Raw genomic sequence first — 26,066 nt, 5'->3', positions numbered from 1 at the left:
ATGCTTTTCAATGATTTAAAACGCATTCATTTATTTGAGTCTCTGTGAGTAGATGGTATATGTGAACGTATGTATATGGGTATATGTGCCTATGTGCACTGACAGAGACCAGAAGAGAGCAACGAATGTCCACTTCTACCACTTCTAGCTTATTCCTTTGAGGCAGGATCTCTCCCTGACTTTGTGTTTTCTCAGCGAGGCTCAGCTAGCAAGCCCTACCATCTCTAACTCCTTAAGCTGGGTTTGCAGGCGTGTGCAGCATGCTCGGCTTCTTAACGTGGTTCTAGACTCCAATACAGTCTTCTCCTGAATTCATCCATTTCTTGCAATTGCACCGTATCCATTGCTTTTCTGTTGCCGTGATGGAACACCATAACCAAGGTAATCCGGAGAAGGAAGAGTTACAACTTGCTGTTTCAGGAGGGTAGGAGTCCGTGGTGGCAAAGCAGAGCCACGGCAACAAGCAGCAGGCATGGCGGCAGGTACAGGGAGCTGGGAGCTCATGTCTTAAACCAAGAGGACAAAGCAGAGAGAGCAAGCTTGAAGGAGGTGAGGCTTTTTTACTCTCAAAGCCCTTCCACAATGACAAACTTCCTCTAGTGAGGGGGCAAGACCTACATCTCCCCAGACACTGCCACCAAGTGAGACGAAGTGTTAAAGATGCTGAGACTATGGGGGCCACTTTATATTCAAACCATGTCACCTTAAGGCAGTTTACACGTCAGTATTTTCTAGGTTCCAGCTAGTTACTTTCTGTCCTTGAAGGCACAGCAGGTGACAGACACTTGGACACACACTATTTTTCTTACGTACAACATCCATTTCCTGTCCAACAGCCAATTTTGGAGTGAATGCTACCCCTGGGGATTCGTTTCTGCATCAGTCCATTTGGCTCTTCCTGCTTCATAAACCACAACCACCATGTCAGAGGTTTCCAACAATAAGCACTGAACTCTGCAGTCTGCAGATTAGGGGCAGCCAGGTTTCAGGCTGTGGGCCCACTGGCTTTGGTTGGCTCTAGTCTGAGGATCTGTGCAGAGCAAGGCCAAGTTCTAAGCATGTTTTAGGTCTGTCGACACTAAGCTCCTATTAAAAACAGTAAGTGACATGGCCTGTCCAGTGTCAGAGATGGATGATGGTTACGTAACATATACTTCCCTACACCAAATAAAACCCTATTCACAGGTTCCAGGTGGCCATGAACTGGGGAAGGGCCGTTGTCTAACTCAGTTCACCTGGGAAGCTGAGGTTGGGTTAACAGCTGGCCTTTGCTCTGGAATCCTAAGAGATGGGGAAGATCTAGCAGCAGGCCTTTGGGAGAAGGCTCATAGTCTTGCTGCAGGAGCTGCGTTCCTCCCCCCCTTTTTTTTTCTAGAGTCTACTCCACAGGTAAGTAGACTACTTAATCAATACTTGCTAGACTCCAGTCTCCAGAGCACAGTGAGATGTCTGTCACAGGACTCTCATGAATATGCAGTTGCTTTCCCCTTCGATACACTCTCCATCCCTGCCACAGAGGCATTCCCAACCATGAGCTACTTCAAGTGCAAGAATGGAATGCAAATAGGAGATTATAACGGTGTACTGGGTAAGAGTGATTACCTAGGCAGGTCCCAGTCTGCCGCACTGGATTAGCTCTTATCTGGAGGGAGAGTCCACTCTTTACAGGGGCCCTATCTCTCATCTCCATGTGACCATGCCACACCTCTGGTAAGATGTGAAGTTAGGTGATTTCTTGGACCAGGTCAGAAAAGCTATGTTGTTTTCTTACACAAAGTCAGCCATCATAGAGATAGTCCATGTCAGTATCGCCTTGTTAGAGGCCATGCCTGGACATCCTGACCGAAACACTAGTTCCAGATTACTCTACTTATCTGGCTCCCTGGTAAAATGACACTTGTGTGAAACTATTTAGGCCCGTTAGACCAATCAGCTTGGCCCCTAGTGGGACTTCAGACAAGAAATTATTGTTTTCTTGTATCATTGAAATAAAACTTGACTTTATACATGCAAGACAAGTGCTCAATTCTGAATTACATCCTGCACTTCAGAACTTTGTGATGCTATAACCCACAAAACTGCCAAAGAAAATGCATACTCTCTATTTTTTGAGAAAGGGTCTCCCGAAGTAGCTTTGGCCGGTCTGGAACTTACTGTGCTAGTCTCAACTGACGTCTCTCCATTTGCCTGCACCTTCTGAGTGCTGACATTAAAGGCATGTGCCATCATGTTCCCTGACCCCTTGCCTTTAAAAAAACATTTTTTTTTTTTTAAACTTACATGATATCTGTAGCTCACAAGCTTTTTATCTGTTATCTCATGAGCTCCAGACCTAACTGCCTTCCGGACATCTCCACTTAAATGTCCAATAACAATCTCAACATGTTCCAAACTGAGCTCTGGACAGTTCAAACCTGACTCTCTGTAGCTCAGTTGCTACGGTTGCAACTCCGCTGTGAGAGTTTCAATTGCAGAAGGAGAACATCTTGATGTCACCGCCCACTCTTTCCCACATGATCCATATTCACTGTGTAGGGACGCTGTTGGTTCTTTCTTTAAAATATGCCCAGATTGCAACAGCTTTCCACCTGTCCCTATACTCTCCTGGCATCTCTTCTCGGGACAATGGGCCACTAGTCTCCTGACATGTTTGCCTGTGGCAACTCTGGCTTATTCTTAGAATCCTCAGTCAGTCTAGCCAAAGGATCCACCAAAGGCAGCTCATACTCCCTCCTTTTCCAAGAAGCCCCAGCAGGCCACCCTCTGGATCACAGCAAGCAAGTGCAGAAGGACTGGGCGGGGGATGGGGGGGGGCTCTCTCGCTCCTCTCCAGCTGCCTCTGCTCTTCTTCCTTTTGGCTATACTAGCTTCTTCCTGGTCTCGAACTAGAGAACCCAGGCCTGTCTCAGAGGCTCTACACTGGAGAATGCTCTCTCCCACGGACTTCTGTGGCTCCCTCGTTTCCCCTGTAAGTCCCTCCTGAGTCACTGTTCTTGCGACCTTATGCTGGCTGACCACACCTAAACTTCAGCCTGCACTTGGGACCCTGTAGCCTATCCTTGCTTTGTTTTTCTCTTGAGTATGAAACACTAATGCACAATATTTTTCTTATTTTTGTCTACCTCCAAACCGTGGCAAGCTATGTTGTATTACTTGTTTACTGTTGCTTAAATCACCCCATCTGTTCAGAGAGTACTCAAAACACTGACTGAATTAGAGACATTTTCAGAATTGCTTGTCTTACCCCAACCAAAAAAAAAAAAAAAAAAAGCCAGGAGGGTGTAGCTCAAAATAACTGCAACAGGGAAGAGCTATGATGAGTTGTCATTTATTACAGCTTTGTTCAATTACTTAGTCACCGTTTTCTGACTGCATTCTTGACAGCTTTCTGGGCTCAAAACAGGTACGAATGCAGCAGGCAGAGTTCATTTACGTGTTGAATGGTTCGTCTCTTGATTTTGAGTCTCTGCTCTCTTGGAGTCCTAAGAGAACTGCATCAGCCTCCAGTATAGTTGTATCTGTGGTCGCACCCAGGAACCGAGATGTCAGCTCAAGATCCAGGAGCCGCAGCCGGACCCTCGTGCCCCTCTGGTACTTCCTAAGTAGTAAGAACAATACTCCATTAATTCTGTAGGTCACATATGAGCAGACTTGAAAATGAAATGCAAATTCTACTTTTCAGTTTTATTAGTTCAAACTCTGAAAGTTCACACTAGTATGTGAGAAACAGTTGTGTCTGATTTTCCAGTGTATCAGAATTTTTAACTTAAAAATTCCTTTAAAGATTTTACTTTCTGGGCCAGGTGGTGGTGGCACAGGCCTTTAATCCCAGGACTTGGGAGGCAGAGGCAGGCGGATCACTGTGAGTTCGAGGCCAGCCTGGTCTACAAAGCAAGTCCAGAACAGCCAAGGCTACATAGAGAAACCCTGTCTTGAAAAACAAAAGCAAAATACAAACAAAAAAAGATTTTACTTTCCTCATTTATTTAGTGTGTGGTGTATGGACATACTCATGTGGGTAAACTGATGAAGCAGCCTGCCTCTATCTTAGGCTTGAAGGCCATCTTATAGTAAAGACTATCTAGGTTCATTCCTGTTTATGATTAAATCTGTGTCTCAAGGGTTGACCTATGCCCCACATGTAACTTTAACTACAAACGGTTCTATCCTGCCTGTTGCAGGAAATGGCAGCCATGCCTTTGTTTCAAAAGGTTATTATGACCATTGTGTTATGACCACCTGTTGTTATAACCACCTTATTTTGACCACCTTACAACCATGTCTTTGTTTCAGAAGGTTATTATGTAACTTTGCTTTTTTTTATATGGCAAATCCCCCATACGGAACCCCCTACTCCTAAACTAAAAAACAAAACAAAACAAAAAACCAAAAAACAACAAAACAAAACAAAACAAAACCCTTGTATCTCACTCGTGTTCAATGCCTCTCTCTTGAACCCCACCTTAGGAGGAGATAGCCTATGAATAAAAAAAGCTTTCTTTAATTCATTGCTTGCTTTAGCTGATTTGGCCATGATTTGGGTAGATGATCTTTCTCCCTGCATTTGTGGGATTAACAATCTGTATGCATTTGTGCAGGTACATATAAACACACGTGTGTGTGTGTGTGTGTGTGTGTGTGTGTGTGTGTGTGTGTGTGTGTACACACATGCCCACAGAGGTCAATGCCGGGTGTCTTTCCTGGGTTATTCTCTATCTTAGTTTCTCAGATTGGACTCAAGGCTCATCAACAGGCTAGACTGGCTGGCAGCAAATGAGCTTTGGGGCTCCATTTGTCTCCAGCTCTCCTCCAATCACTGCTACCACACAGCTTTTATGATGGCTCTGGGAGCCACACCCAGGCCCTTATATGTGCACAGCAGGCACTTTACGGACTGCCTCATCTTCCAAGCTCTCTGCTTAGTCATTCACTGCTTTTCTGAAACAGAGTATCATGTAGCCAAGGCTGGCCCTAATTATCCTAATTCCAAGTACTGGGATTAAAAATGTGTACCACCACACTCAGCTACTTAATATTTTATACTATAATAAAATGTATTCAATTCTAAAATTTGAACAAGTCAGTTCTTAAAACTATCATTTATCTTACTGTAATTTATTAGTAAAGACAATATCAAGGAAGAAAAAAGCAAGTACTTATCTTCCTAAAACTATAAAGTTTCAAATGAAGTAAAATATTACAAATATAATAGGCATAAACTTCAAAGTGTGAAGTACTGAACATCTGGGACAGACTGTACCAACCAGTAATAAAACATAAAGGCAGTTGCAGAAACCTGAAAGACAGCATGGGACTGGACTAAGCCAGACACAGAAAGTGTGTGGTCTCATTTACATGCAAACCAGAAAGGCTAAACTCACAGATGTGGCAAGGAGAACGGTAGTTGCCAGAAACTGGTTGTCTGTGGGGCTTGGAAAGGTGTCAATCAAAGAACAGGGCGTTACAGTTACACCACAGTGGCCACAGTAGTAATGTTTTATGTTCATGAAAACAGCTGAGTGTTAACACCAAGGATGTGTAAGTCATGAATGAAGGGCTCTCTAACAGGCCCAAACATTACAAACATGGCGCTGGCAGGTTTTGGCCTTTCCCCACTTCCTCTCTCTTGCTAAACCACTCGACTGCCTGTCTAATCAGGACTTACCAACTCCCGGTAGCACAGACTCCTCCTTTTTCTCTTTAAACACCGCTTCTACAGACACACACACTGCTGCCGTTTCCTATCTATTGGCAGCTTCCCCCCATTTGTCCCTCTGGGATACTACATGTCTGAGTTGAGAACTTGGTAGGTGTATTTTGTACGGACTCCGAGTCCCTCCATCTCCCCCCCCCCCCCCCCCCCCCGGCTTACATTGGTGCCAAGACTCAGATGATGACTCCTTCCACTGAGTGTCAGGCATCCCCACTCTGTCTTGTTGGGGGCGGGAGAAGACATTCTATCCAGCCTTCAGCAGCCATGGCAGGTCCCCTGGACAGCAGCAAGCCAGGCCTCTCTGAACCAAGCTGACACTTTGCAGCTCCTTTTCCCTTGCCTCTCCCTATATAGCATCCACTTTAAGGCCTGTCCTCTCAGCTCCCTCGGCAGTAAACGCTTCCTCTCCTTCCCTAGGAGTACACGATTCTGTGTAGCTTTGTTCTCTCAGCTCTCGCCTGCCGTCTGTCTGTCCAGTCTGCTTCTGTAACCAGCTCCCTCCAGCTCTCTCCCCCCACAGCTGCCTGCTTGGTCTTTTCCGCTAGTGGAGCTCCTCATGCAGCTCACACAGACACAGGAGCCGACATCTCTTATATCCTGCCCTGTTCTATACTTCAAAAGTCTGTTATCTCCACTTTCAACTCTTAAAAACCTTTAAAACTACTTTTTATTATTATTTTGGGTTTTTGAGACAGGGTTTCTTTGTGTAGCCTTGGCTGTCCTGGACTCACTTTGTAGACCAGGCTGGCCTCAAACTCACAGAGATCCACCTGCCTCTGTCTGCCTGAGTGCTAACTACTAACTTATAATTCACTTAATGACAAGCTTTATTAGCCTCTGTATATGTATTAAAGTTAAGTCTAAAATACATAAATAAGACATACTAGATTGATGGTCTACAAACTCTTCAGAGATGGGCTGAATATTGCATTTAAAATGTGTAAGCTTTTCATTATAGAGACATACCTAACAAAAACTCCATGGTCTCCAAAGAAGACAGGACACAATGACCCCACCTGGATTATGGTAACACTAACCACTTGTCTACACTGCCCTATGCCTCATCTGCTGCCAGGGCTCTGCTCCAACTATAAACACTTTTGGGTTAATTGACCTGACCTACTCTGTGAGGTCAATTTTCCCAAGTTCCTCTACAGGAAAATGTGTGTGTGTGTACATGCCCACATAGGTCAATGCCAGGTGTTTTTCCTAGGTTATTCTCTATCTTAGTTTCTCAGATAGGGCCCCCTTATTGGACCCAGAGGGACAAATGGGGGGAAGCTGCCAATAGATAGGAAACGGCAGCAGTGTGTGTGTGTCTGTAGAAGCGGTGTTTAAAGAGAAAAAGGAGGCGTCTGTGCTACCGGGAGTTGGTAAGTCCTGATTAGACAGGCCTCTACAGTGGGCCTCTACAGGGGCCCACTGCCCCATAGGACAGCCAAAGACCTATGACCACTGCCCGGCCATCAAGACCACAGGAGCCTCTGGCGACTGTCTAAATAATGGAAAGTTTCTATCATTTTAATTGGTACATAGGCCATTTGGATTATACCTTCTACTATAACTGTCCTATGTAGATCTCTGATGATACTGACTGACCTGCCTAAACCCACACCGATCACTTCCCAGGAGCTTAGGCTCTCACTTTTGTGCCAGGTCACCTCATCATGTTCTTCACTTGCCCCACTCCCTCACCCATAGTTAGAGTACGTGGTCAGTCCTCCAGACCCCTCCTAACGCCAAGCTTAACCTGAGCACTCAAAGGCGTCTCTTTTCCCACTCCTTTCTCTTCATTCTCTCATGCCCTATTCCCTTTTCAAAATTAACATGAAATTTGCCTTTCCCAGCAAAGGCTCCCACTGCAGTGCTACATGCCTCCTGCTCCTTCCCCAGCCTCCATCTGTATCCTTTCCCACTCTCCAAAATCCCAACCCCTAGATAGTACACCTTCTGCCTACATCTTCAAACCCACTTTCCTCTGCCCTTAACCTGCCTTAGAGCCCTCAAACCCCATCATCACTCAATCTCTTTTATCCAAGCAGTTTCTACACCCCACCTATTCACCCTACAGCACCCTTTCAACACAGGACAGTATTCACTACCTATATCACACATTGCACTCTACTGCAAATCCCTTCTATCCTTTCTCTAAACCCACCCAACTCTCACCCCAACAGAGAAAACCTTTCTATATAACCTAACCTAAACCTACAATGCATGCCAGTGGACTAACTCCACCTCCACTATACAAACTCTTACCTTTCCCAACCATCAAGTTATAATGGTCTGAAATCATGACAGTCTAGGAAAACGTTTTAATGTGTGTAAATGCAAATTATAAAGGTCTAAGAAAGTGTTTTAAGGTCCGAGGATATAAAAGCTTAACTGTAAGAGTGTGCAAACGCAAGTCATAAAGGTCTATGGTCTGGAAATAGGAAAGCTTAAGTAAATTATGAGGGTTTGAGAAATTAATTGACGGTGTATGAAAAATTGTTTCAGGTTTCTTCCCTCCTTTATGCTATTGTTTGGGTCCCCAAACTTTTACTATGACTCAATGACATCAGTCTACTGCCTTTTCTACAAGGTAGATTTCAGTACAGATTATAAACAATGGCAAAATTTTCATCTCCTTTTTATAGACTTCAGGAAATTTACCTAAATCCACCTCTCACAGGTCAATTGGACTCCAGAGAACTACTCTTATCAATCAACAATCTAAACTTCTTTACCTGCCTATTCCTGGGGGTGGGATCCCTCCCTACTTTTCCTAGTTTTGGGAATCCCCTCCCCCAACGAGTAAAACCTTGGATCTAAAAGTTTCAAATGTACAGCCAAGAGAATTTTTTTGTGTAACTCCTTAACTTTAATTTCTGTCTCTAGCCTATCTGATTTCAAATCAAATGCAAACTACTCCAGCATTTCACCAGCCCCAGATGGTCCCTCTGAATCTACATCCTAAAGGCCTCCAAAATGGCTACCGCCACCATGTACATGGTCCAGCCTCACAAACTACTCCGATGCTGCCTGCACTTCCCTAGCCCAGATGGTCCTGCAGAACCCAGACAGGTGCTCTTCCCAGCCCACCATTCCAGCTTCCTTGAGTCTCTAACCACAACTCCCTAATACTATCGAGAAGAAAGCAGAGAGAATGATGCTACCTACCCAATAAAAAAACCAAAAAGGCGGGAATGAAGGGCTCTCTAACAAGGCCCAAACATTGTAAACATGGCGCCAGCAGGTTTTGTCCTTTCCCCTTCCCCTTCCCTTGGTAAACTGTCAGGTTACATTCTTAAAGCTAGCCTTCCTGGTCTAGTTCCTTATTTGGCCACTGACTCATTCCTGAGACCAAACACCAGGACCCAGCAATCAAAGTTTACTCTTTGGCTACACTGGCTAACCTGTCCAGTCAGGACTCTCTTGACATCCTAGCACAGACTTCCCACTTTTTCCTTAAAAACCCACTCCTGCAGAGACACCTGCTAACTGCCTTTGCTGGGTCCAGAGGCAGCGCCTCCTCACTTGTCCCTCTGAGGTTAAAAAAAAAAAAATCTCCTTTGTACCAAGTAGTAGGTGGTGGAGTGATGGGAGAGAAGGAAAGGACCAACTAGTGGAGAATGGAAGACAATGAGAAGCCAAATGGTTTGTGTGCTGTGACAAGAGGCAGAGTCAGAGAAGCAAAGGCAGGTGCTGCTCTTGCTCCTTGGGAAATGGTGAACTGCACTGTCCATCAATTGAAAGTGCCAACGGACCTATGCCTTCTTCCTTTGAGAAAACAGAGCACTGTGCGAGTTGCTGTGCCTCCCAGAGCTGCATCCTAGCCCAGGAAGAAGAGCACTGTCTGCAGAATGGAGACCCATGACAGCCTGGACAGGTTCTGCCGTTTACTTCTCATCACTGGCCTATCTGCTAATCTTTCTAGTTGGTTGTGGTGGTTCAACCATGAGACTGGACACCTCTATGTTGAATTACAGTTTTATTGTCCTGTGTCTAACTTTGACCAGGGATTTATTTCCTTTGGCATCTTTGGGTTGGACAAACATTGGAGACACCCAGCGGCCCTGCCTGCCACATGTCCTGCCTGCAGCAGGAGCCACTAGGATGAGCAAGTATCCATGGTGGGCAGATGGGAGAGAAAGCTAGATAGTTTGAGCACTATGAAGAGAGGTGGAACTCGAGATGTGAGGGAGGAGAGGAACAGCCTGATGACAGGAGCCATTCTGCCACCTGAGGCCATGGTGAAGTACCAGGCTGTACTGATGCTGAGGCCATACTGATGTCTATGGCCATGCAGCAGCAGGGGTCTGGTCATTGTCTATGGTCCATGTTACCACCAAAGGCTATGTAGATGTTCTTGGTCTGGGATGCTGCCTGGAACCATGTTGATATCCAAGGGCTGCACAGAGCTGGCCCCACCCACTCCTCGCCAGTTTTGGCATCTTATGAGCTACTGGGGCAGTGCTGGGAAGCTCGCCCTGTTGGTGTAAGTGTAGGAGAGCTGAGCAGCTGACCATCTCAGTTACCGCCTGGGCACAGATCCAGAGCTATGAGTTGGCCCACCCCAAAATCTACCCCATCTATGAACTGCTGCAAGTACATGAAGGGACCTGTCTTGCAGATCCAAAGCTGCAGGATCTCCACAAAAATGGGTATCTGAGAGGAGTACAAGTGAAGACCCAGTGGTGTGGGAGAAGCTAGAGGCCCTGAACCAGACGAATGACTCATAGCAATGCACATTTGCAAATAAAGATGTATTGTCAAACGGTATACTATGTGACATGCTATGACACACTGTAGAGTTCATGGCAAATGTTCTGGATTTGCTTTGGGTTTTTTTGCGGGGGGGGGCTCCTTTTGTTGCTTTAAAACATTTTTATTTCTATTTTTATTTTCCTTTGGAGAAGGGAGGTTGCAAGGGTGGAGGGAAGATATGAAAGAATGGTAAGATAAATGGGATTTGGGTACATAACATGAAATTCACAGAGAACCAGTAAGAAGTAAGAAAAAACAACAAAACAAAACCAAATAAACAGAAAACCATCAGTGAACTAAGCAAAATATGTAAAACCAGATGTCATATATAATAACTCAAATTGGTCAATATAATATTGGATTATGTAATATTATCAAATGAAAACTAATAATGACCTGCCTTTTTTCTTTTTTTTTTTCTCATTTTCCTTTGGTGGAAAACATTTTTTTTTTTTTCATAAAAGCATGTCATTTATTCTCATGCTGAGATCAGGAAACATTTTTAAAAAGATTACTTTTAGTCTGTGTGTATGTGTGGATATGTCTGTGTGCAGGTGCCTCAGAGGCCAGAGGCACCTGATCCTCCTGCAGCTGGACTTACAGGCACTTGTGAGCTGCCCCATGTGGGTGCTGGGAGTCAGCCTGAGGTCATCTGCAAGAGCAGCACACACTCGTAAGAGGTAAGCATCTCTCCAGCTCTGGAAACTATAAATCTTTAAAGAATGAGACACTTCAATACCGTAAGATTATTTGTTTACTTTCTCACCTGCGGAGTGCAGAGAATCACACTTAGGGCTGCATGTACGCTAGGCAAATGCTTACCACTAACCTCCAACCATGACACGTTTATCACTTAATTTTAAAATGATCTTACCTAAACAATGTGTTCAGAAAGTTCACTGGAAAACGGCGTTGGTAAACCTATGACTACTCTCCCAAATGTCTGCTCATACTTCCTAGAGGTTTATGAATGGCCAGCACGTAAACATTTATGTTGTTTTGTTGTTTCGAAGTTTACTTTTTTTTTTCTGATAATAGAAGTGAATGTACGCGCGCGCGCGCGTGTGTGTGTGTGTGTGTGTGCGTGCGTGCGTGCGTGTGTGTGTGTGTGTGTGTGTGTGTAATTAGAAACAATGAAGTCAGTCACATTTTCTAGCCCCTTCTCCCATGTGTAAAACAGTAAGATTACATAGTCTATCTTTATTTAAACAAATTAGGTATCAAGACAATCAAGGCACAGCTTTAAATCCTCTGCAAGCAGCCCTTACGCTCATACTGCGTGTGAGCCGACCACTCCCTGGGAATGAAGGTTAACACAAGCGTGGTAGGCTGAGCACTTCTTGTCTACGTTACAGGGAGCTGCAATGTGTGTTCTGGTAGATCCACTTGTCCTCACTGCACTGCGGTTTACTGCTTAGACGGCAGTGTGATCCTGGGAGAGCAGGGCCTAAAAACGAGGCGGACTAAAGTCTCATGCAATGGCCAACTTTATTCAGAGTTCAGACAATTTATACTCTGAGGGCTACGCAGAATCACATGCGTAAGGTGTTCAATCACAAAGACAAGCCACACGTGGCAAAGACAGGTTTTCTATAGAGACATAAGAATAACAACAGCTGGAGTAAACTCATTCCTGCCCACTGTACCTGGGAGGAGCACAAAACACATTCTAGGAACAATTCCATGCTTTTGAAGAAACCGAGGCCACAGGGCTCTAGTTTTCCTGGAGTTTTCTCACACACACTTGAATTCTCTCATATGACTCCATTCTTGGACTGTGTTCAACACATTGTCAGTGATTTGTTCAATCAGCTTTGCTCATATGGGCCCCTCTTTGCCTCTTCCCTGTAACATCCAACTAGTTATTTGGTTTTGCTCATTATTTAACACCTATTTCTTTGGCTTAGTCCTTCAGGTTTCATCATCTCTGGACACGAGGGCTGCCATTCTCTTCTTGGAGCTCGGATCTCAGGGTGTACTCTACACCTGTACACCTCTTGTCAGCCTGGGCCTCAGGGTGTACTCTCCACCTGTACACCATTGTCAGCCTGGGCCTCGGGGTGTACTCTACACCTGCACACCTCTTGTCAGCCTGGGCCTCAGGGTGTACTCTACACCTGCACACCTCTTGTCAGCCTGGGCCTCAGGGTGTACTCTACACCTGTACACCTCTTGTCAGCCTGGGCCTCAGGGTGTACTCTACACCTGTACACCATTGTCAGCCTGGGCCTCAGGGTGTACTCTCCACCTGTACACCTCTTGTCAGCCTGGGCCTCGGGGTGTACTCTACACCTGCACACCTCTTGTCAGCCTGGGCCTCAGGGTGTACTCTACACCTGCACACCTCTTGTCAGCCTGGGCCTCAGGGTGTACTCTACACCTGCACACCTCTTGTCAGCCTGGGCCTCAGGGTGTACTCTCCACCTGTACACCTCTTGTCAGCCTGGGCCTCAGGGTGTACTCTACACCTGTACACCATTGTCAGCCTGGGCCTCAGGGTGTACTCTCCACCTGTACACCATTGTCAGCCTGGGCCTCAGGGTGTACTCTACACCTGTACACCATTGTCAGCCTGGGCCTCAGGGTGTACTCTCCACCTGTACACCTCTTGTCAGCCTGGGCCTCAGGGTGTACTCTACACCTGTACACCTCTTGTCAGCCTGGGCCTCAGGGTGTACTCTCCACCTGCACACCTCTTGTCAGCCTGGGCCTCAGGGTGTACTCTCCACCTGTACACCTCTTGTCAGCCTGGGCCTCAGGGTGTACTCTCCACCTGTACACCTCTTGTCAGCCTGGGCCTCAGGGTGTACTCTACACCTGTACACCTCTTGTCAGCACTGCTTGGCCCTTTGCTCTACCTGTATTGATTCTTTAGTATCCAGGTGGAACACACCAAATGTGGCTTCTACTCATTTCCCTCCTCAGAACAGAGTCTATTGTTTGAATTGTCATGGAAGAAGGAGCTTTGCAGTCACAGACATAGGTGCACATTTGAGCTCTGCTATTAATCTTTGGTAAGCTGCTCTCTGTGGCCCACAGTTTCTGTACCTATGTCACAGAGAGTGCAGTTACTTTGAAGGTTTGCTGAAGATTAAACTGGATAATAGGATATAACAATATGTATTAACACATGGGCTGGGTGTGATGTTACATGGTTTTAATCCTAGCAATCAGGAGGCAGAGAGGTAGATCTCTATGAGTTTGAGGCCAGTCTGCTATACAGCAAGTTCCAGGCCAGCCAAGTCTACATAGTGAGAACTTTCCTCAAGAAACCAAATCAAAGCCAGGTGTGGTGGCTCACACCTTTAATCCTGACACTCTGGAAGGCAGAGGCAGGCAGATCTCTCTGAGTTTGAGGCCAGCCTGGTCTACAACGTGAGTTCCAAGCCAGCCAAACCTACATAATGAGACCCTATCTCAAACAAACAAACAAACAAACAAACAGGAAGAACAAAATCAAACCGACTAACCAAACAAAAACCACAAACTCACCACAGAAAACATTGCTGCCCTTCCTTTCCGTGTACTAGGTATGGATGGTCTCTATGGAAATGCCTGACTCATCAGGTGGCTCATGCTGTCTACACAGGATCTGGAGACTGTTGTATTTATCTCTGTAACACGGGGTCTGACACTGTCCTGCATTTATCTCTGTATTCTTATAAAGTCAATATGACAAGTATTCAACTCTTGGGGTCTGAAAAGGTAGCTCAGTTGGTAGAGCGCTCACTAGCATGTACAACACCCTGTGTTTTGGTTCTTAACACTGATAAGCTGAGTATATTATGGTGGGGCACACCTGTAAACCCAGCACTTGGGGGGTGGAAGTAGGAGGATCAGTGGTTCAATATAATCCTTAGCTACACAGCAAGTTCAATGGCTGCCTCAAAAAAAGTAGTTAACAGTAGTTAGTAAATTCACATGCTACTTGACGATCTCTAATTTCTAGAATTTTGCCGTAATGTGGACTGGTAGTTACTTGATCATTCTGGACTTGCCTTGTCTACTACCTAGCACGCAGTGGCTCATGGATGGGATTTGTTTCCCCTTCCCAGTCACTTGGGTTGTTTCTGAACTTATTTTAAGAGTATTACTCATTGGGTAGCTGTAAAGTAAGATTCATGGCAGCAGGGCCAGTGATTCTTATCTTTAAAAAAGGAATTGAGTGTGTCACACACATCTGAAAAGACAGCTCTACTTACACCGACACTGAGGAGGCTGCTGAACAAGGTACCGCCCATATTCAGCTTTGCATTAATGTGGCTCTGTGTCACGTAAGTGGACAATTCCTAGCAGAAAATTCACACCGAAGCCCCAGGAGGGCTGAGAAATCTATGGAGGGCAATGGTTTCCCACTTTAGATGCAGTAAGCTTAATAATAATAATAAAAAAAACAATTTTGCTTTTGTCTTTATAAATTATATCAATTCTACAAATTATCCCCAGTGAGCCAGTGAAGGAAAGGGAAGCCAACCAGAGACCTTATTGCGCCGAGTGACAAGCATGTGATGACAAGCCAAGCATGGAGTGGAGGTGGTGGCTGTGAGCTATAAGTTTATGATCAGCCTGGACTACATGAAAATAAAGTCTGAGAATTCTAATGACATGAACATTAAAAGAAAATTGCGCAATCATATATACTATGCATTAACAAAACACAAAAACCTCTAAAATATCTCTGACGTGGCTTTCTGGATTCTTTATCTTCACTCTGTATTACAGTTATTTCTATATGGACATTATTGTCCCTATTAGCCATAGCCTCAAGAAACAGAGGTTACATCTTGTCTGGTGACCTTCACATGCCTGAGGAATGCTGCTCACTTCCTGCAGTCCCTTGAATAGTGTTCTTCTCAATCTCTCTCTCTCTCTCTCTCTCTCTCTCTCACACACACACACACACACACACATACACACACACACACACACACACATACACACACACACACACAAACACACACACAAACACACACACACACACACACACACACACACACACACACACCAACATACTGGAAGCACTGAGGCTTCTTCAACATACACATTTGCAGATGAAATCTAAGAGAGGTCTGGCAAATGTGAGGTGGGACTTGGCAATCTGCTTTTCAAAAAGTTCCAAGGTGAATTTTGACAAGCTCCTGAGAAAACCTAGCCTAGAATTACTTTTCCTGTGTATAAACAAGTACAGGACAGGACATCCTACACAACCCAAAGGGCTAGTAAGACAAGAGCAGATGACACAACTTTACTGTGACCAAGGAGGGCCTCCAAGTGTAACAAGTTCATCTGTACATGGTAATAGCACTATGTAAGGGAGAAGTTAGGCTAAAAGGAGTCCCTTCAGTAAAGCCCTCTCTATCAGAGGGGGTGGGACGGCCTCTCTCATGCACTCTTCCCATTCTGGGAACCCCAGGACATGAATAGATCAACATAATCAATTGGATCCAAAGTCGTACAAAGAGCTGGGAACCTTAAACTTTAGAATATGTTATTAAAGAGAAGGAACTCAACTACTAAAGCATTTCTGAGAACTCCAACGTAATATGAGGTGAGCCTTCAGCACTGTGGTTTTAGATAATCACTTATACTATGTAGTTGTCTTATTTAAGCTTTCCATTGTTCCATATAATGAGATTTAAAATGAATATGCCGGTAAACTCTTCCCAGACTATATGTGTAGTCTTTACATGACTGCTTTGCCCAATGACTTTGACCTAAGCTTACAAATCCATTATGTAAAGCCACCAGTTAGTGTGGCCTCCAGAGCCAGATGCCAAGAATGGTGCTCAACTCTAATGCCCCTGTGCACCTGAGTCCAGTGTTCTAACTTCCTCATTGGAACCTGAGAATAATAGTTGTACCTGTCTCCTAGAGCTCTGGGGAACATAAATTGTATAATCATGTAGCAAGTCCTTATGCAGGCCCGTTATCATCATCACCATCATCAAAGATCAGATTCTCTACCGGAAGAATTAAAGACTACAAGAGCCCAGGTATAATAGTCCAGTTTATAACTAAATCAATAAAGAATTTATTAGGAAAAAATTAGAGATTCAATAATTTGTTTAGATTTAAATCTGTAATGGTATAAACATTCCCCCTTTAACAATGTTAGGGGATTAGTCAAGCAGTTTATAGTTGACTTTAATACTTATTCCAGTGGAGGAAACATATACCCAGTATTGTAAATCTGACCAAGAAAGCATGGTTGGACAGCTCATCAGCCTCAAGATGAAACTACTACTATTATTTTACACAATACAGTGTCACACTGCCATCTAAATTCATATCTCTATGCCCATAATTAGTGCAGTGTCCAGATCTCATGAGATAAGTCTATTGGGCAGATAATAAGTGAATTTGGAATGCTGAGCCACAAATGCGGTCTCAATATTACATCTCTCTCCCTGAGGCTCAGGGACCACTGCAGAAGAGAGACAGGCTGACTGTAGAAGTCAAGAAGTTAGAAAGGTCTGGAGTGAAACAACGTCATTTGGATATGAGAGTGACACTACACTCATGACCTCACAGCTGCTTTGCCACCTGTATAAAACCAGGCCAATCAACATTCCAGCCTGGAAGGGGAAGAGAATTAAGGGAGTGTCTATGGGAAATAAAGAGAGGGGAACTGTGAGAAATAGTTTTTGTTTGTTTAATATTAAAGGTAGTTAGCATGATAAGAACTCTTATTTTCTGTTTCCCTTTGCACCAATTAGCCAACTGCATCAGAGTTGAGGATGTGTTTTTCATGCCCATAAGAAATGAGATATTTTCCCCCTTCACTGGCTGCAGCATTTGGGAGAGTGGACTGGGCAACACAGTAGAGCTGGCCCTGATGGTGCAGGCATGAGTGAGGCAGCCCTGAGGGTGTGAGAGTGTTAGAGCTGACCCCGCCCCTCACAGGCTGCAACACTTGGGAGAGTGGGCCCCTCGCTCTGAGCTCTGACTGGGGAGCACAGTGGAACTGGCTCTGGAGGTGGGGGTGGGGGTGAGCCAGCAACGAGGGCATGGAACCTGCCCGCTGCAGATGGCAGCACTGGGTGGCCTAACTGGAGCAGTGCTGGAGAGCTCATCCTGCTGGTGTGGAGAAGGGAGAATTGATGCACTGACCAGCTTGGCTGCAACCCAGGTGCAGATCTAGGGTATGAGTTGGCCCAGCCCAAAATCTCTATCAACTGTGAAGAGGCCATTCCTGCTGATCTATGGCTGAGGGATCGCCATGACACAGGGCAACAATGAGGTGACCCAGAGAAGCTGAAGTGAGGATACAATATTGATGGTGTCACTGACGTCAGAGAGAGCCAGACTGATGACTCACTGCAATGAACATTTGCAAGTGAAGATGTGTGGACAGAAGGGTGTACTATGGGACACACTGTGACATACTACAGCTTCCATGCTGAGATGTTTTCTACGCTTTTTAAAAAATTGTTGTTAGTTTATTTGTATGTTTTTTTATTTTGGGGCACAGCTTGCAAGGGCAAGGGGCAAATATGGGGGGACAGGGAGATGAGTGGGACTCGGGTGTATGATGTGAAACTTACAGGGAATCAATAAAAAGTTAAAGGGGGGGGGGGGAAGATCCTCTTGCCTTAGCTTTCCAAATCCTGGCAGGACTACAGTGCTAAACTGGGAGACTCTGGCTTTAGAAGCCTCCATCCACCCTTGCTTTGGAGCTCTCTCTTTCTCTGTCTGTCTCTGTGTGTATTTCTCTCTCTCTGTCTCTCTAAGTTTTTTGAGACAGGGTTCTTTGTGTAGTCTTGGCTGTCTTGGACTTACTTGGTAGACCAGGGTAGCCTCGAACTCACAGACATCAACCTGCCTCTTCCTGAGTGCTGGAATTACAGGTGTGCGCCACCACACCTGGCTGAGTCTTGTTCTGTCTCTCTCTCTCTGTACCTATGCTTGCATCTATAATAAAATGGCTTCATAATGAAGAAAGGAAGGAAGAAAGGAAGGAAGAAAGGAAGGAAGGAAGGAAGGAAGGAAGCAAGCAAGCAATGAGATTTTTGAAGCCACTTACACGGGCTCCAGAACCAATACTTTCTAGCACATATGAGGGTTGGACCTTATCTATCTCATCCCTACAACATCCGAAGGGTATTTTTCTTTTCCAGCTGTTTATTTTCTCTGTGTGTGCATGCACATATGTAGAGGGCAGAGGACACCCTTCAGCAGGAAGTCCTGCTTGCCTAACACTCTTTTACACTAAAAATGATTCCAGATTCTAACTTAACTAACTCTTCACATTTAAAATGAAGGACAGTTGTAGTTTATTAAGAAAACATTTTGAGTTACATTTAAGTATTGATGTGTTGAGAGAAACGGAGAAGTGAAAGAAAAGGAGGGTTTTACCCATTATGGCAAGGGTGGGTAGAGTGTCTTAAAAGACAATGTCACACTTATCTCTTAAGAGTAGCTATATACAGAGGCTGGAGAGCTGGCCCAGCAGTAAAGAATAGCTATATGCACACTTGTGAAATATTACAGTATACGAACTGAAAAGCTTTAAATTTATACTCATTGTTAGTTTTGTTTGACTTTTGTTTTAGTCTCTCTAAATAAGTTGCTTATTGAAGAGGCTTTGTTGAAGTGGGGTACCAAGAGGAAACAGGCAGGATAGGGAAGTAGGGAAGCAGAGGGGCAGAAGGGTCCCACCACACACTTACCAGGGTAATGTTACATTTCGTTTAAGGACTGCTTTTGGACACTGGGGAGATGGCTCAGTGGGCAAAAGGGATTGTGCAAGCATGAGGGCCTGAGGTCAATTCCCTAACACATGTAAAAAGATGAGCGTAGCCACACATGCATACGTCCAGCATACGGGGTGTGGGGCAGAGACAGGAGGACTACTGGGGCCTGCGGAGTGCCAACCTAGCTCTCAGTTCAGTGAAAGACCCTGTCTTAAGAGAATAAGGCAGAGGGTGGCAGAGTAGGACATCTGACCTCCTCCTTTGATGTTCGCACATACACACTTGCATGCGTTTTCCTCTCCCTCCCCACACAATGACTAATATTTAGGCTCTGATAAGAGCTAGTGATGACACTTTTGATCCTTTCTGATGTCTGCTCTCTGAATTCCCAACTCTGGGAAGCAGTCTGGCTCCGGCCCTTTATTGGAAATAGAGAAACAGAAAGCGGGGGCTGGGGCATGACTCTGGCAGAGTGCTTCTCTAGGTAAGCAAACCCTCAACACCCTCCTTTGGTCTGTAACTGGTGAAGACTTTCCTGCTGCCTATACTACTCTGCCAAGTCCATGGCCCAGGGCCACTTCTGACCTTCTGCACAGCACTATCCAACACTATCAGAGTAGGTATCCAATCAGGATTTGTAGATTACAGGAAGCAGCCACTCTCAAACGCTCCGTCAAACAGCTGTAACTTATTCTGCAGATGGGCATGTGGAGGTCCTCAGATCACTGGGCAGGTGTTAGTTCCACCACCTGCCTTCTGCATGCCTCCTCTTGACCTCCAATCTCAAAGCTGGACCCATTCACTAAAAGCTGGGGGAGCTGATATGTGCTGTTCAGTATATAGAGCCAGTATTTCCTCGAGGACTACAGGGTGACCAGGGCACTGCACTCAGCAGGTGAGTTGTTTACTTCTGATCTGAGACAAGAAGGCATTTCTGGGTAGTCTGTTATTTCCAGGGTGACTTCCTTCTAAGTGGCTAAAAGCATATATTACTGTCAGGAGGCAAGAGTCCTCGAAATAAAGATCAAAGGACAACTACTCTCCTCAGTCTCTGGACAAAAGTAACAAGGCACAAATTATGATTTATAATAGTAAGTAAGGGAGTTTTGTTTTTATTTCAATGGAAATAGGCTGACACAATTTTCTTAGGGTTAGACAATGATATTAAGCCTTTTATTACCTATAAAACAACATTTAAATCACAAACTTATAAATGACGAGTATTTGGTATATTTTGACTAATATAAGTGTCTCTGAACAATTTTTATGCTTTTAAAGTAGAGCAAAATAGAGTAGAAGGGTGACTTAATTTTCTCTTTGTCATCAAAAGCACTTAGCACTCCCTAGTAAGAAACATTAACTTTTAAAGTCTCATTTATTTATTTATTTATTTAATATGTTAGGACGCACAGCTGGAGGACAGAGGATAAGCTGCAGGGGCTAGTTCGCTCCTTCCTCCATGTGGGTTCTGGGGCTCGAACTTGGATTTCAGGCTTGGCAGTGAGTGTCTGTACCCACAACCCCATGAATGAATCCCAAAATAGCTTTAAAACGATAATGACTATTAATTACTTGAGAATTTAATACACTGTATTTTGATAATATTCAAGCCCCTCCCCAATTCCTTCCACAACCTCCCTCACTTCCCTACCCACTCAACTTCATGTTTTTATGATTATTGTTGTTATTATTATTATTCACGGAGTCCATTATTATTTTATTATTATTATTATTATTATTATTATTATTACTATTATTATTACTATTATTATTATTAACTGAGGCCAGATGGATTCACTTTACATCCCAATCGTAGGCCCCATCCTTCTATCTTCCCCCTATCCCTCAGAAAAGAGAAGCCCCACCCCCACCCCCACCCCAGCACGTCAAGTCACATCAGGACGGAATGCATCCTCTTCCACAGTGGCCTGGTAAGGCAGCCCCACCAGGGGGAAGTGAGTGAAGAGTAGGCAACGGAGTCCATGTCAGAGAGAGCCCTGCTCTCCTTATTAAGGGACCCACATGAAGACCAAGCTGCCCATTGGGTACATATGTGTAGGGGGTCGAGGTCCAGTCCATGCATGGTCCTTGGTTGGTGCTTCAGTCTCCGAAAGCCCACCACCACCGCTGGGCTCAGGTTAGTTGGCTCTGTTGGTCTTCTTATGGAGCTCCTGTCCTCTCTAGGGGTCTTTCTACCCTTCCTCCCACCCTACTCTTCCACAAGACTTCCCTCTCTCCACCCGTTGTTTGGCTGTGAGTCTAAGCATCTGTTTTGATCCACTGCTGGGTGGGAGCCTCTCAGAGGACAGTTAAGTTAGGCTCCTGTCTGCATGCACAGCAGAGTAGCATTAATATTGTCATGGGTTGGCTCTCTCCTATGGGATGGTTCTCAGGTTGGACCAGGCATTGATTGGACATTCCTGCAATCTCTGCACAACTTATAGACAGGGTAAATTTGGGGTCAAAGTTTTTGTGGGTGGGCTGGGGTTCCCCTTCCTCCACTAGGAAAATACTAACCTTTAATAAGCACTCATTACCTCTGTCAAATTCTATTTTATAGAATCATCTGCAGTTAGCTTTCACTGTCTTATAAATGGACTTCTTAAGTCAGGCCCTACAGAATGAAAAAAGACTTCAGGATTCTAGAGCTTTTTCTGTTTTGTTTTGTTTTTGTTTTTGTTTTTGTTTTTCAAGACAAGGTTTCTCTGTGTAGTGTTCTGGACTTCCTTTGTAGACCAGGCTGGCCTGGAACTCACATCGATCTGCCTGCCTCTACCTCTCTGAGTTCTGGGATTAAAGGCGTGCACCACCACACCTGGCTCCTATCCTACAGTTTTCTTTTTCTTTCTTTCTTTCTTTCTTTCTTTCTTTCTTTCTTTCTTTCTTTCTTTCTTTCTTTCTTCTTGCCAGGAAAGGATGGATGAAGGAAAAGCAGCCTTCTGCCCAGAGGGCACATGCCATATGACAGAAATAGGTAGAGACTGCCAAGTTACTGGTTTCATGTCTAGATATAACACTACGGTGAACATGGTCCTTTCACATGAGCTATTCTATAATCATCATGTAACCATGGGTAAAGGATTTCTCTCTGCTATCATGTAAAATGGGAATCCCAGCCCTTACCTCACTGCACACTAGAGAGTTGGCACGAGTGGAAGGACACAAAGGAGAGCCCAGGCAGGTACTGACTCAGCAAAGAATGATTCAGGTGTAGCGCTACCTACTTCGGGTCACGAGTAGGACAGGCCTAGCCATAAGCTTTAACAGGGCTAGCTCACTTAGCAGGAAGGTTGTCTCCTGTTAGGAATAGACAGTATTTCATAAAAATGTTTTCAAGAATTGAAATAAATTGAACTTACATTGTGAGGCATCAATCAGCTAAAGGCTTTTACTCTACTCGATGATCAATAGCAGCTGGACTTTGGGGGAAGAATGTTTCTAGGCAGCACAGGAGCTTTTGACTATTAGCAGGATCCAGGTGGCTATGACTATAGCAACTGTCTGAGTCCTGAAAGAGACCATCTCCATGTCTCTGCCACCTTTTATATGGACACCAACCCCATAGGAGGAGGGTCCATGTTTTAACTTTTCAACCCTACCTACTTCCTCACAGGCCTAACTTCCAAACAGTACTACTGGAGGTGTGGGACTGCAGAAACACATTGGCTAAGGGGATACAACCCAGTTCATAATCCTAATGATTGTGAGTTCATGCAAATGTCCTGTTAATTTTATATATACACCGGCCACTCATTACATGCCAAGTAGCTGCTCAGGATATGAAGAGCAAACCTGTCATCTTAAGGAGCTCTTATGAGTAATTTGAATATGGTGGCATATGTCTGTAATCCCAGCTCCTGAGGAAAAAAAATCAGGAGTTCAAGGTCATCCTTGGCTACATAGGAAGTCTGATGCCCGCTTTGACTATATGAGACTTGTCTGTCAATAAATAAATAACAACAAAAACCCTCCAAAACTATTCCTTTGGACATGTGTGGTGGCACATATCTCAAAATCCTAGCACTTAAGAGGCAGAGGCAGGAGGATCACTGAAAGTTCAAGGCTAACCTGATCTACATAGTGAATTTCAAGCCATCCTGGGCTACATAGCAAGAGCATATAAAACAAAACAAAACACAACCACCAAAAGATAGCTGGGTGTGGCAGCTCATGCCTATGACTCAGCCCCAGAGAGGCTGAGGCAGACATATCACAGGGTGTTTGGCGCAACCCTGGCTACACACTAAGCTCCAGGTCCACTAGCTGATAGAATGATCCTCTCTGCACCCCATGCCACCATTAAATCCCAGGCCACAAGAAAAAAGGAGCCCAGCATACAAAGGAGAACCAACTATAACAAGGACCATTTACACAGAAAACACTGCAGGCAAACCTACAGAACTTTCAAAGTGTACGTAAGTCACGGCATGCCATCCTAGAGGAAGGCAGGCATGTAAGGGGTCCCTTAGGGTAGAAACTCAAGACTTAAGGAGGATGGGCTGACGTTTATGCTGTTTTCATAGAATGAGTGGAATTCACCAGAGAAAGCAACAACTCCGACTCACCACAAGCCAACTTCTGTGAGAGCAAGGCGCGCTCTGCCTGAAGACAGTTCTTCCCTACCGAGTGCAGGGATAATTACTGTTTGTAGAGCCCATTCAGCCATTATAGGAGGACTCCTCTGAACAGGCTTCCATTATTGTCTTGAACTGCTATTTAAATCTTTTGTTAACAACAACTTTTAATGAGTACATTCCTTGTTTACTAACTAGAATGCAGGTCTCCCTGTGGTAATATCTGGTGAATTCTTCAATGGAGAAAGAACTCAGTAAATGAATGTTGTTTTGATTTGATAAAATTATAAAAGCTATAAAAGAGAGTGTTTAGATATGAGAACAGGCGGAGCCTTGTAATCTGGTTGCAACTTCATTCTTCTGAATCTTATTTCCCTCATGTTAAAGAGGGTTGACTTGTGTCTATGACTCTGACAAAGCATAAACTCTCTTTATAAATCCAACCTTCAAACCAACAAACCTATCTAATTAGAGGTGATCTTAAACTTCCCAGTCTCTATTACTTTTTATAGTCTCCTGTCCCTTCCTGTTTGAATTTTATGTAAGCAATTAAAAGGCAGTAAAAATTTATTAAATAATACATGTAACTCCAAAAGGAGAACAACTTAAAAACATTTAATTATCAATCCCCAAAGTTTACACATTAACCTTAAAATACAGTTAACACATAAGTTACCATCTGGTAATCAAACATTGTGCTTCAAGTGAACGGTGTGAAAGAGCAGAGCTGATGAAGGAATGCTTACCTCTGCTCTCAGTGACTAAGGTCTGCATGTGCTCTGCATGTTCCCAAGCTCATATGTCAACACAAGTCACTGCACATGCAAATCAAGAACCTCCAAAATGTAAAACATGTAATTCATGCATTTTAAATTTTGTAGCCAAGACTTATCCTAAGATGAACAAAAGGCTAAGACAGAACCGTTCAGTTGAGACAGCACCGTGACAACTCCAGAGACACTAGTAATTATCAGAAAGAAGCGTTTCCATGAATAAAGCAGCTACAGTTCTAACTTTACAGTCACAAACCCTTTTGTTGAATTTATTATATCAATAGGTTGTTAAGCACCCATGCTTACAAAAGTACTTCTGATGTCCAAGCACAGGAAGGGCTCCAATGGCTGCAATCCACGCCAACCCCACCTTTTTAACAGTTTGCCAAGATGAGGGTGTTATTAGCCAGGCTTGGCTGAAACAATCCATCGCTCACAAAGCTACTTTAATGTACTGTCTCTATTGAAAATCACAGTAATCCAACAGTACCCTGCGATGCTCTCCCATCACTGCAGCCGTTCCCACCACAGGCCACACTTTGTTTCTAACAAAGAAGCCTCACATACTGTGCCTGCAAAACCCGACGCTGACTAGGACTGCATGGCTGCCAAGGGGAACATCTGTGAGTGCCACAGTACAGAAAACTGGCTCTTTTTTCTTTTCTCTTCCTTTTTTATTTTCCAGACAATAAATTGTGTGACTGCTTGGTAAGGAAATGGTCTTTCATTCCCTTCCTCTTCTCTTTTGTTTGTTTGTTCACTTAATACCACAGTCAACTACATCTGCCACCCACTAGCCTCTAAGTCCAAACAGAAACATAAGGAAGGTTGTTTTCTGACTTCATAAGAACTTTTACACTTGTGTTCAGCTAAACAGTGATGACTTTAAAGATAAAGATATCTAAAACATATTAACAAAAAGAAACAATCTAATTCTGAGACTATTCTAGAACTTCATTTATATCTGTTGAATGATAATGCAGATAAAACAGTAATTAAAATACACACACACACACACACACACACACACACACACACGCACACACACACACACACTGGAGAGGGAAAAAAAACCTGCAAACTGTATGTTTCCTTGAAGTCTATCTATGATGTGAGCTAATATTTCATAATAAAATCCCATCCTGGGATTTTAGACAGAGACAGACTTTTTTGTTATGTTTACTTTACCTTCAGATTAATCATTCAGTTTAAAGTAAAATAACTTGAGGCACATGAGGCAAATGACTAAAGACATGACTAGGTCCCCTAGGCCTACTGAATAAAGAAAGGAATTAAAATGTGCAATAAAAAGAAAATGTCCACTACACAGCCCAATAAATGAAAACACTAGTTGACAAAACATTCTTTATGAGATCAACTCACTTTTAAAGATAATCTATGCTGATTTAGAAAAAAGGAACCAACAACAGAATTATTTCATGGTTGTATGATAACATATTTCTCTAAAATACAACTGTTCTTAGTTCTATAGCTAGAAAAAAAAATCTAAAATTAAATTACTACCATTAAATAAATAAAAGCTAACTCATTTCTTCTCAGACAT

At 44.0% G+C, this 26,066-nt stretch overlaps 1 protein-coding gene and 1 long non-coding RNA gene across 5 annotated transcripts in view; both read right to left on the bottom strand.

Moving 5' to 3' along the window:
• Window positions 1-3,349: 3,349 nt before the first annotated feature.
• The window catches only part of Mrps28 (mitochondrial ribosomal protein S28), a 102,015-nt gene continuing 79,298 nt past the window's right edge, over window positions 3,350-26,066 (bottom strand). The window contains exon 3 of the mRNA XM_051158367.1: window positions 3,350-3,598. Coding sequence (XP_051014324.1) covers window positions 3,430-3,598 — 169 coding nt within the window. The 3' untranslated portion in view covers window positions 3,350-3,429. The remainder of the gene's footprint in view (window positions 3,599-26,066) is intronic.
• LOC127200233 (uncharacterized) lies at window positions 12,338-13,888 on the bottom strand. 4 transcript variants are annotated; one of them, XR_007832031.1, is made up of 5 exons: window positions 13,244-13,888; window positions 13,060-13,111; window positions 12,887-12,930; window positions 12,588-12,667; window positions 12,338-12,456 (listed from the first exon to the last, which is right to left on the bottom strand). It is a non-coding gene; the product is annotated as an uncharacterized LOC127200233 (long non-coding RNA). The 4 variants fall into 4 exon arrangements; XR_007832030.1 differs by lacking the exon at window positions 13,060-13,111 and having other exon boundaries at window positions 13,236-13,888; XR_007832032.1 differs by lacking the exon at window positions 13,244-13,888 and having other exon boundaries at window positions 13,060-13,150.

This window comes from Acomys russatus, chromosome 2 (assembly GCF_903995435.1).
Source record: "Acomys russatus chromosome 2, mAcoRus1.1, whole genome shotgun sequence".
Classification (NCBI taxonomy): domain Eukaryota; kingdom Metazoa; phylum Chordata; class Mammalia; order Rodentia; family Muridae; genus Acomys; species Acomys russatus.
The sequence above is the reverse complement of the archived record's forward strand: the minus strand, read 5'-3'. Positions and strand labels throughout refer to the sequence as shown.